Here is a 12,052-nt window from a genome sequence, read left to right as displayed (position 1 = left end):
GACCAGTTGAAGATGTTTTGATAGTTTCCTTAACTGTTTATTGTAACTTTCACAACATGAATTACAGGGTTCAACATTGTTTAACAAGTTTAAACTTAAGTTCACAGATGCTTCAGAGATCAATGTTGAACAATTTTTCTTTAAAGTAGTGTCCACACTGCACATAGCATGCTGATTCATACTGCTCCAATGCATTATATGAAGGGAGAGAAATGTTCCACTGGTCCAGCCTCCATCAGGTCTTTCCAGTCTTGTTTACCTGCAAGGGGGAGTGGGGGTATTTAGATAAACAGGGCACATTAATGTCAAAGTCATCCTGCAGTAAGTTATGCCAACAGATCTTTTACAGCAACTAAATGGCAAAATGCTTTTACAAGCTCCCTGCTAATTATGACAATCAGGAATGAATGTCAAGTTTATCATTTCGTTTAGGAAATAGAAATAGCCAGTCCCACTAAACATTTCCTGTTATGACCATACCGAACAAGCTGACATGTATTCCTCAATTAAAAAACAAGACAGTAGCTGCTATAGAATGTAGCAGTCAGTAAACATGAGGAAGACTTAGTTTAGCATCTCTATGCAAACCCAGAAGCCAAAAGAGCCTGCTTCAGGTCTATCAGCGGATGCAAATTAATGTCAACCAAATAAGTGTTGCCAGAAGTGCTCACCTGCAAAGTATCAGTTCTGACCAAGAATGCTCCATGTCTGTTCCAGCTGCTGCATCTTTGGCTTCAGCTCCAAGCTTAAACCTTGAGCCTGGAAAAGGTGTAAAAACAAGACATTCAGGGTCTTTACAGAAAGGTGCATGTAGTATATGCACATGTTTCACATTCACAAGTGGTTAAGCAGTTTGTGTTTAAAATGAGGTCCAAGCTGTTGGACATTGGTTTTATATTTATCCTTCCTGATTCAATCCGAGACACCACGGAAAAGAGGCGGTCAGAAAGCGCAGGGACATTTAATATTGCATCTGATTTATTAAAACCCAGGATTTCTCACACCAGAGAGCCCAGGCTGTCAAAGATGCAGCTGGTGACCAGGAAAACAGTTAGGCTTAAGCATAACTCTACAGTAAACACATTTTTACATACATTTTCACACATGACTTTATGCAGATGGTAGCCATCCTCTTGTCAGAGCTCTGACTGGTGTCAGCCATGATTTCACTGTGATATGCAGAAGTTTCAAGGGCCATCATCCTCCATCTGGCTCATACAGGTGTCCACCACATGGTATATGGGCCGCCCAAGTTATTTGCCAGTGAAGTACTGCAAAAAGCAGATCTTTGTTCATTTCAAGTTTATCACTGAAAGATTAGCTGGGTTTCTAAAGCAGTATCAGCATATAAGGTATACAAATCCAGTGATCATTGAGAATCCAAGTTATCCCCTTATGTAGGGGACAAATTAAGAGCACTTTAAAGATATCGGGTTGATGTGAATTATGAATTCTTGATAAAGTGGATACAGTTCTAGTAAAGTTAAAGACGTAACGTTAAAATAATAAGTTAATCATTGAAATTCAGTTAACGTTAGCTTGTTTTTTAACGTTAATTTGCTAGGCTTGCGTTACGTTGACAGTAAGTTACGTTCAGCTGTGCAAGCTAACATAACATCGCCCACGAATTTAATTCAGTAAGCATTTAGTATTATACAATAAAAATGTCGAGATTATTTAGTGTTGGCTATAATACTCAAGTTAGCATAAAGTAGCTAGGTGAGGGTAGTACAGCAATGGGACATTTCCGGTTCTATACGAATATGCATCTTTCCTTGCCTGAAAACCACTTTATCATTCTCACAACCCTGAAATACTGGCCCCGTATGAGTACCTGTTTCGCTGCCTTAAGTTGGCTAAGTCACGTTAACGGATTCAGACGACACAAAATGGCACCAGCTAATTTACACGTGTCCACACGTTGCCTAACGTTAGATATTTTTAACCGAGGTTAAAACTCTTAAGAGCCCTGTTAGCTGTTAGTTTTAATTCTCCCACAATGCAAGGCGTTAAATACTTACAACAGAGCACCTTGCTAGAGATGACTGGACAGCTGAGGTTGTTTTGCATTATATACGGAGAACGACTCTCCATCTCCTGAACCTCTAGTAAGAGCACAGTCTGTGAAAAGACCGACTGGCCTTCAGCGTCCAGATTAAATAGGTTACCGGTTATGATCCATTTCCGCTCCTTTGGGTACGAAGAGGGAACTTTAATTTACATTGTCGCCCTCTAGTGTTCACAGTTAGACACGACTCGTGTTTTCCGTAATTTCCATAATGCGCTGGATCGATGTTCACTCCGATAAATGTCCTCACAATCCATTCTCCCTGCAAAACAATGTTAATTTCTTTATTTTATTTTAAATTATTTTGTCACAAGACGTCAGTAGAAATAACGTTATAGTATGTAGTTTAACTGTTCTAACAATGTCCCAGAATCAGCTTTATTGGCAAAGTATTCTTGATCATTTCATTTAACTTTTGTGCCGTTGTTGTATATTATTGTCTTCTCTCGGTAAAATGTCTTGGTCCGTTGTCAAGTTTCTTGTTTGTGTTTTATTATTCTTGGTTTCTTGGTGCTTTCGTGCCTGGTTTTAAAGGTCTGTTGTAGGGACCTTGTTGTTCTGCTCTTCTGTCTGTTGTTTATGTTATGTTATTTTATTTAATCCCAGTACACATTCCCCCCAGGAGGCCTTTGTCTCCTGCTTGGCAGTTATTATAAATCAGAATCTGTTCTTAATGAACATGCCTGGTAAAATAAATGCATAATAATAATGTGTACACATACAAGGAATTTGACTTGGTTTTTTTGTTGCTCTCAATGTAGGCTACTTGCACACAGTTCCAAGAACAGTTTACAGGAACATACATAGAAAAAGACATTCAGCTAAAAACAAGAACAACAAAGCTTAACAAAGATAGGTACATATAAATATTGAACTGTAATGTACATAGGCCTATAGGTAGTAACATCAATGAAAATCAACATATAGATACACAGTCAAACTGTTTCTGTAAATTGTAAACAAGAATGCAATAGTGCAAGGGTGCAGAATGCTGGAATAAATACTGAGTGATTAATGTAATAGATTACTTTATATACATGAAGTGGGTGGATATTTAAAAATAAGTATGTATGCATAGGCTACATGCCAGCATGCTTAAATTTTTCTTTGGCAATAATGATATGTACATGTTAAAAAAACACTACTACAAAACACTTTATGACACTTGCCAATTTCTGTATCAAAGGAAAAAAGCTTTTCATGAGGGTAAAATTGATGGATTAATATTTAATCATTTGTATAGCCTTAATATCGTATAGCCTCTTTCTCTTTTTTTAAAGTCAGTTTGATGCAGGAATATTAAATATGCCGCAATCAGTTTCAGCCAATGTTATGTAAAGTAAAGAAATCAACACAGTTTCATTATGCATCGCAACATTGTTAAACTTTGTGAGTATGTTGTTGCTATCATTATTAATGTTATTATTTTGTCAATTATTTGGGGTAGTGCTGGTGTTATAGTAGTAGCAGAGTGATATAAAAATGGAGATCAAATGAAAAATAACAAAAAAAAGCTCAAAATAAAACATGAAATCATTAAGGGTACATCAAAAGTGGAACACAAGCCAAGCACGCATGTGCACGACGCAAGCGCCCGTCTCCTCTTCCAACACTGTGCAAGTTGACTGAGGAGGTGCAGCACTTCTTAATTGGACTGCGCAAGTTTAAATGTTCTTCCATCAGCTTCCTCTGGATTTATGTGGAGACATGCAGGCATCAAAGAAGACTTAACATAAGGTAACTCAAGGCATAATTTTAGGATGGCAATTTTATTTGTGTGATTATATGTACTTATGATTAATGTCAAGAAAAAACATTCATTGTTATAGACTAAATAGTTATCATGGTTTCAAAAACCACCAATTAATTCTTGTTCTCCAACAGTGGGGGTAACGTTGCCTAAAATAATGTGCTAATTGCTACTTCAAATAAACATTTTGCTTAGACTTCCACAGGCAGCAGAGTGAAGCAACAGCCCAGCTATGTTCAGAGCAGTGTTTGGAACCAAGAGAGAAGGAGGAGGGAAAAAAGGAGACAAAAAGAGCCGGAGACATCCAGGTAAGAACAAAACCACTGAAACTACCTGTGTAACAGAAGTGTGTGCATGTCAGCTCAGTAATAAGACCAATATTGCACCTTTGGGGTTGTGTTTTTTAATGTTGCCTTGATTAATATTTTACCACAGTTTTTATCTTATTGAATATGCTTTTATTTTGTCCGTGATCACAAACATGTAGCGGGAGAGAGTTATCTTATGATGTACACACTATGTCTTGCATTATTTGATGGCAATATTCAGCTTCTCTTCTCTTGGGTGATTTAAGTAGAGCCATTTCAATTAGCCTAATTCATCAGTGTGTTCTGTCCTTCACACAGTGTCCCAATGCTTGCATTTAAAGTGTGTCAGGAGAAGTTAGAGTGGGTTAGGCAAACATCCTGACCTACTAAAAACATACTGAATTTCACAAGAATTTTGACTGGGCTACAGTTGAATGGGGAGAACCTGCGCACTTCTTATAAATGTGTTGTATCTGCTGTAAGCCAACTGAACGTCTTGTACCATTGTAGTGAAACGTGAACTGAAAGGTCCACTGAACAACTGGAGCAATTTGCTGTTGAAATGAAACTAAGATGTTATATATTTTATATATTCACAGGCTGAACTTGTCAACTTGCTGCAGTACAGAGGAGATTTCAGACTGCGCAGTGGAGATAGATGAACATAAGTGGAGCTCATTATTAGAGCAACCATGTTGCCCATTAATATTTAATAATTTGCTGCTCTGGGTTGCAAGAACAGAGAGGAAGACAGAGAACTGTGTCAGTCTCATTAAAATGATATAGTATATTTACAGAACATGGGACGGCTATGATCATTTGCAGGGAGATATCACTTCTCCTCAAGAGCTTATCATGAAAGGTTTCAAGGCAATGATCCTTCTACACTTTTAGGAATTATTTAACAGCATATCATGTGAATTTGTGGTGGACCTCTGAGTCTCTGTTGTGCTCATGGTGATAACAGCAAAAACAGGCTCGTTTAAAGTAGGTTAGAAGTGAATGACTGAATTATACCACAGTGAAAACCACAGCAATCTGGTATAACCAATGGAAGTGGCAACAAGGTCTCTGTAATCATCTGGCTTTGTGAGCTCTCATAATGTTGAAAAACAAGGTGAGGCTTAATGGCTACAATAAGAGTAGACATGAAAATGATACAAATATTGAACTGAAATATAGCAAGTGTAGCCTCTTTATTGAGTGTGATCCCATTACTTTAAATAGATGTTCTGGCATTGCTAACTTTCCATTACCTCATTCAGCAATATGCCTCCAAGGCAAGATATGTTTGCTCTGTCGCAGCCTTATGTGAGATGTATCTTATAGTGCTCTCACTGCAATATGTTAAATCTGCTGCGCAGTTCTGTTGAATCAACTCTGCCTTTTTAACAATGGGGAATCATTCCAAATGATGCTTCTTTAACTATAATACCTGCCCTTCTCCATGTTTTCTCTACACACTCACATCTTTTCCATGTATAGGTGGGGAGGTGTATGCTCACAGCACCTTGCAGAAGGGCAGTGGCGGGCGTGCCACGCACTTCCAGGGCCATGACAGCGGCTACACTGAAAGCCCAGTAAAACTGATGAGACTGACCAAGGGAGCATCTATTTCTTTACCATCCTCCCCTCTTCTCCCTCGCCAGGCCAACATAGTGCCCTCCCAGTCCTGCATCAAGTTCACAGGTGGGTGTAATTAAAAAAGCAGTAGTAATGAAAAACAAAGCATGGATTCCTTATGAACAACAGAGAATGACAATAAGCTGTGCATTAGGGAATAGTTGCCAACATAGCAGAATGCTTTCATGAGTGTTTGCCTTTATTAGCAGAGAGCTTCTGTGCGTTCAGCTGTTCCATATGACAGCAAATACAAGAGTATACAGATTGTGGCCCCAGGGCCCAAAGCCATGTGACAGATTGTCAGAGTAAATGATTGAACAAGATAACTTAAGGCAAGGAACCCCTATTAGGTAGGTCAATTTTGAGGTATTCTCTTTGTTTGGATCTATACATTGAGATCTGCAGACTGCTTTTAACACCCTGCAGCATATCGGATCTGAAAATGCTTTTAAATAAAAACTTAGATTTTTTCCCCCTGTGCAAAGAAAGTTCCAACCCTCTAAATCAGTACTCTTGATGGTGTCTCTATTTGGTCCATTGATAATTACAAATACTTGACAAAATATTGACTATCTTGCAAAAAAGTTCAAATTCACAATGGGCGTTCTATACAGGCTAAAGTCCTGTTTTTCTATGGCATCAAGAAAGCACTTAGTTGCTGGCCTTTTTTTTGACTGAGATTGATTTTGGTACAGGTTTGCAGCACCATGTACAAACTTAAGCCCCTGCATCACTCTGCCCTGAGGTATGTCACTAATTCTAGCTTCAGGACCCATTATTGTACCTTATACAGCATGGTAGGATAGCCATTCCTCACTTTGTGTAGGTTAGAGCACTGGTATATTTTAGTATAAGTAAATTTGCTACTTACATAAGTCAGAAGTTTTTATTTTTGCTAAGCAGCCATAAGCTTAGCCTAGCTGTTTTACCTTGGTTCATCGTCCTGGAATAATATGCTCAAACTTAAGACCCTTATCTTTTAAAATTAGAATAATGGATGCGGTAACTGCTGTCTGCAGTTGTTTCATTTGTTAACAAACACATTAATAAATATGGCTACCTTGTTTATGCACTGGACTATTTATTTATATGTATTTTTCTGTTGTACGTATTGCTGCTTTTTTAATCTGATGTTGTTGAAGTGTTGGATGCTGCTATCTGACCATGGCTAGGTCTCACTTGTAATTGAGATGAGTGAAATGTGCAGAAAAACACAATTTTTAGTGGCAGGAGACTTCAATAATTTCTTTTCTGATTTCATTTTTATAATGTCTTCTACATAATAAATGTTTTTGCCATATCCATGTGCACATTATTGTTTTGTTAAGTAAAAATCAAAGAGATGTTATCCACAGTTTAAACACATTTTGAAACTAACAATATAGTTTGTGCATGTTCAAGGAAATGTTAGTTATTTGAAAATGTACTTAAAACATAATACTAAAAGTTTTGTGACATTTTTAATCAAGTAAAATCTCATAATTGTTGGATGAAAGGTAAACAAACTCCATGTTTACTTGGCTCACCTTAACAGAAGCACTAGGTGGCAGTGTCCTGCAGCATGTGCATCCATTCAGAAAAAGGTGATGTTACGTTTCATTGCATGCAGCACTGCCTTGTTTTTCCTCAGTGCACTCAACGAACATGACAAGAAAAAATGTTTACTGCCATGGCCAGCCTATTTTGGTGATCGTGCAAATTCAAATATATATCTGTATGTTAGACTACGTAGAGTGTTTCTGAGTCCACATACGTGATTCAAACACAGTTTTACCTTGAGTATAAAAAATTAAGTATGTTTCAGTGCTCGCAAACATCTCATTCTTGTGAATGATCTCCAGTCCTGAAGAGTCTGCGCCTCCAAGAACCCTCAGATGTTGTTGCATAAATTGAGACACACCCACACACATCAATATGAGTGCACCACTGTCCCTGCCATCTCTCTCTCTCTCTCACACACACGTACACACACACACATTAGCAATGTTAATACATTATAGATAAACGCCAACGGTACAGCAAATATTGTACTGTTTGCATGCATCGTTCGCACTCTGTACATACTGGTGTATACTCCTGGGACACAATTCAAATTCTGCACCACAGATCTCATCTGGGAAGGCTTAATCTCTCTCTCTCTCTCTCTCTCTCTCTCTCTCGCTCACTTTCTTTCATATCCCTCCTTATCTCCACCCTCCCCTCCCACCCTGCCTGCTCGCCCTCCCTCTCCCTTCTCCCTCTTTGCTGTGGCCGAAGGACGGGTGAGGAAGCTGGAGAATGTGGATGGCTCTTCCAATGCGAGAGAACCCCTTGTCTTTGCCTCGTGCCGTGGCAAGACAGACTACAGAGGTGAGAACAGGAGCGTGTGGGCATGTGTTAAGCATCATGTCTGTTTTTCCAGGTATTGATCAGGGAAGCTGAATGAGGATGAACGGGGTAGAGGTGAGGGGAGAATGAATGATGAGATACAAGAGAAAGTGAGCGTGTGGTTGTGTCTTAATTACATCTAAAAGGCTTTGAATTAAGTTTTTTTTCCTTTCAGGTGTATGTAGAGACAGTGATGTCTGTGTAATCCTCAGTGTATTACTGAGAGTTAATTTGTTTTATCACAGTTTCTTACAGAGTCTTTGCCCTAACTTATCTGCATGTTGTTTGGACAGTTAAGGTTAGATTAAAGGCACAAATGGTTTAAATGCCCACATCTCAGACAGCTCTCTTTGTGTTTTTGACCAGAGGGCTATCCTTAGGCTAAACAGATTTTTTGAGGCATCTACCATACTGGTTGCCAGGCACCTCTCAGCTTCCCGTTTCCAATGGCAACTGCTAGGTGGTTTGATGAATAGTACTGGACATTCAGTGTGTCCTCATGTTACTCCAGATTGGTTCTCAGTGCTCTGCTGACTAAATGCAAAGTTTTCTCTCCTCCCCCTCTCTCAAACACACATCCAGCCTTCCCACCCAAGTCTTCAGCAGCTTTTCAAGCTGTGAAGTGAAAAGAGTATTGACAAAGGCTAGAACTAGAGTGCTGTATGGTACAAAAATTACAAGACTCGCCTATCAAAACTGACCTTGATCCTTCACTGTTTGAACACAATTGGTTGAAAATAATAAAGATGTGATGCAGTACCTTTTTAAAAGGAGAGTGAGCCAGCAAGACAGAATGAGAAGAGTGCGAAATGAATGTGATGTCTAAACGCAAAGATGGTTGTGAGGAGGAGTGAGCTGTTCCTGTAATCTGTGATGTCCTGTCATCCTGTTAATATGCCTACTCAGTATGCATGTTACTCAGCCGGTAACAGTTAATAGGTGAGGCGTGAGAAGCAGAGGAATGTATTGCTCAGCTGGTTGAAGCACAGAACATGTGAAAACTATTAAAGCCTTACTGTGCAGAGTTGAGCGTGGACCTTGGAGGATCTGGGGTTGAAGGTCAAAGCATCAGGGAACCTTAAACAACGACACATGAATGCAGCACATGGCCTGTGTCAACCAACCCCTACAGGAGCAACAACGAAGGCAGAGCCAAAGCCCTCCTTCTTTCTGCTCCTGAGTCGGCACCAAGCTCATTGAAATTCACAACCTGTTTCCTAACTGAGAGCACCTGGCAGGCGTGTGCACAGGCAAACTCACAACCTCACACGACCTCTTGCTGCTGCCTCAACCACGGACTGGAAAGCCACTCTCTGTGCATTCATAATCAGGGCAGCTGGGGCTGTGCTGACCTGTGGATGCATACATTTCTCGCAGTTCACTAGCGATGATACTGGGTGGGAACCTTACGAGCGAGCTGAGCTGATATGTGAGCACCAGTTAAGATGGCTGTTTCATCTGGCCTGCTATGTTTCCATTTGATTGTTGATCCTTGTGTCCTGAATGTGTGTGTCTTTCAGACCTTCACGTGGAGCCCCAGCCGGGCTCCTCCCTTTCTACCCAGGAACTGATGACCAGACTATGCTTCTTATTGGGAGAAGTAACGCCAGACACTGCTAGCTCTCCTATGGAGGACAGGAGGGAAAAGAAGGTAGGGCAGCATATTGATTACTGGCCCTTTGCTGTCAAGTCATATAAAAAGGCAATGGATGGTTTATGAAAGTACCTTCTTTTTTTAGCTCTCACAATGCTATCAGGATCTTAGTTTCTTCTTTAAACATTTAAATATGCCTTGCTTAAGATTTGTTGATTGTTATTTAAAATGTTGTTGTGTGCAAGGAAAGCTTGTGTTACTGTCTGTGATTTAACCACTCCTTTGGAAAAATGGATCAATATATATTTTCAAACATTAATAATTGCGTTGCTATGCTTCCGCAGGGCTCCATTTAAATACTACATGCCCTATTACTTCAATCCCCAAGTATGAGAGTTATTGTATGTGCTTATGTCTCTTCATCGCTGTGCCTTTGTATTGTTCAGCTTTGGCCCATTTTCTCAGCCTCATTCCACCACCTGAGCTCCAGATTCAGTCAGTTTCACAGAGATAGCGAGGCTCATATGAGGAATGTGGGTTGTCCTGGCTAAGATAGATGAGGCTCTGGTATAAAGGGAATAACAGTGAGCTGTTTCAACTCTCCTGCCTCATCTCCCTACAGTCTCTGTGTTGCAGAAATGTTGCATCAATAATGAGGAGGCCTGAAATGCACGTGATCAAACTACAAGCATAAGGAATGTTTAAAAAAAGAGAGATCTTTTTCTTAGAAAACATGTCCATTTATTAACAAAATTTGTCTTAAAAACATTTCTCATGGCTCTTTTAACACTCTCTTTATTGGTAAAAGGTCATTGATAAATACACACATAGGCAGCGTTGAAAAATATTTTTAAAGACCTCTTTAAGAGACAAGTGAGAATACTATACATTAAAACATATGTAACATATATTATTTCCTCCTCTTAAAATAACATAATGAAAAAATAGTACAACAAAAACACAAACTACAGCCTCAAAAAATACCACAGTTACACCAAGCCCTCTGTTATATAATAAGCCTTGTATGATTTATCGCAGGGCTACTATAGTAGGTTGCAAGATATTGTGTGGATGTACTTGTTATTATGTATACACCATGTATATATTTTCTTTATTCTTTGAAAACTGAGCTTAGAAGGTTATTTATCAGTAGATGTGAAACTGCTGAGATGGAGCCTTGACAACTGTATAAAAAACAATTTTTTTCAACCTGGCTTTTTGTAGTTTTTTTCCACCATGATGACTTATTGTGTTCAAAATAATTTTGTGCTTTCTGTGCTGTAGAGCTTCACATGCAGTTGCTCTAAGTTCCTATCCAAAACACACACACACACACACACACAGTGTTCAAAAAGCAACTGAAGCATAGCCTTTAGACACACACTGAAACGGTACATTCATCCAGTGTCAGGTTTCCCATTTCCTGAAATGTGAATATATTGTGGAATTAGATGTGTAATTTTAACTAGTACCCTCATTCTGAAGCTGCATGCTTAAGATAAATCCTGGCACCTGTGAAATCAGCCCTGTGTGGAACAGAAGAATGACTATATAGTGACTTTTACAGTAAATTGTATATGTCTACAGCTAGTGATTCAGTTTTGAAGACGTCATCATGAAAAACTGGGAAAATAACAGCCAGGATGAAAATAACTGGAATTATCCTTTCATTTCCCATCTGTGTGCACACACAAACATACTAAGTCACAAACACACAAAACAGTGTGCATGAAGGCAAATACTGCCACTGCAGAGTGGAGTGGCGATTGACACTGTTCATATACTACAATTGACGAATATATAGATTTCTTTCCTTTCTTTCCTCTTTCTCACTGCACAGAGTTTATCAGGTTGAGTCCCTACCAATGTATCTTGATACATCTGAACTGCATGTCACGTTAACCTTTTAACCTCTGCTCTCCCGTTTTTTAGGGCGACACCTCTGCCCAGGGGGGGAGTCCCAGCTCCACTCTGACCTGCAGCACTGCCTCCCCCTGTTCAGAGAGCCCCTCTTCCACCTTGAGCACCAGTGCTGGAGGCCAGCCTTTACCCTTACCTTCACCAAACTGCAGCTCCAGCACCAGCCCCTGTGGGACCCTCTCCAGCCCCGTACCCAGCCCTACCCCTTGTCCTGCTCCAGGACCCATTACCGGAAACAGCCCTGGGCCTCCTTCTCAAAGCCCGACCTCCACTCTGGAGAGCAAGGACAGTGGAATCATAGGTGGGAGTTGTTGCTGCGTATCTGCTGAAAATCCTGGCTTGGTTTTATTATGCCACATTGTTTGAATTCAGATTGGTTTTTATACTAGCTGAAGCATGTCCAATACAAAAGCCTTGCCATG

At 39.8% G+C, this 12,052-nt stretch overlaps 1 protein-coding gene, 1 long non-coding RNA gene and 1 other non-coding gene across 3 annotated transcripts in view; 1 reads left to right on the top strand and 2 right to left on the bottom strand.

Moving 5' to 3' along the window:
• Window positions 1-21: 21 nt before the first annotated feature.
• On the bottom strand, window positions 22-2,180 carry LOC123959148. Its single transcript, XR_006822236.1, has 4 exons — window positions 2,022-2,180; window positions 1,095-1,271; window positions 672-759; window positions 22-259 (listed from the first exon to the last, which is right to left on the bottom strand). It is a non-coding gene; the product is annotated as an uncharacterized LOC123959148 (long non-coding RNA).
• Window positions 492-632, bottom strand: LOC123959561. The gene has a single exon (XR_006822338.1). It is a non-coding gene; the product is annotated as a small nucleolar RNA SNORA31 (small nucleolar RNA).
• A 1,588-nt stretch (window positions 2,181-3,768) lies between the features above and the next one.
• The window catches only part of LOC123958794 (protein TANC1-like), a 32,392-nt gene continuing 24,108 nt past the window's right edge, over window positions 3,769-12,052 (top strand). The window contains exons 1-6 of the mRNA XM_046032426.1: window positions 3,769-3,805; window positions 4,014-4,126; window positions 5,612-5,815; window positions 8,006-8,098; window positions 9,637-9,767; window positions 11,643-11,931. Of these exons, the coding sequence (XP_045888382.1) occupies window positions 4,051-4,126; window positions 5,612-5,815; window positions 8,006-8,098; window positions 9,637-9,767; window positions 11,643-11,931 (793 nt within the window). The 5' untranslated portion in view covers window positions 3,769-3,805; window positions 4,014-4,050. The remainder of the gene's footprint in view (window positions 3,806-4,013; window positions 4,127-5,611; window positions 5,816-8,005; window positions 8,099-9,636; window positions 9,768-11,642; window positions 11,932-12,052) is intronic.

This window comes from Micropterus dolomieu, linkage group LG20, assembly GCF_021292245.1.
Source record: "Micropterus dolomieu isolate WLL.071019.BEF.003 ecotype Adirondacks linkage group LG20, ASM2129224v1, whole genome shotgun sequence".
In the NCBI taxonomy this organism is placed as follows: Eukaryota; Metazoa; Chordata; class Actinopteri; order Centrarchiformes; family Centrarchidae; genus Micropterus; species Micropterus dolomieu.
The sequence above is the reverse complement of the archived record's forward strand: the minus strand, read 5'-3'. Positions and strand labels throughout refer to the sequence as shown.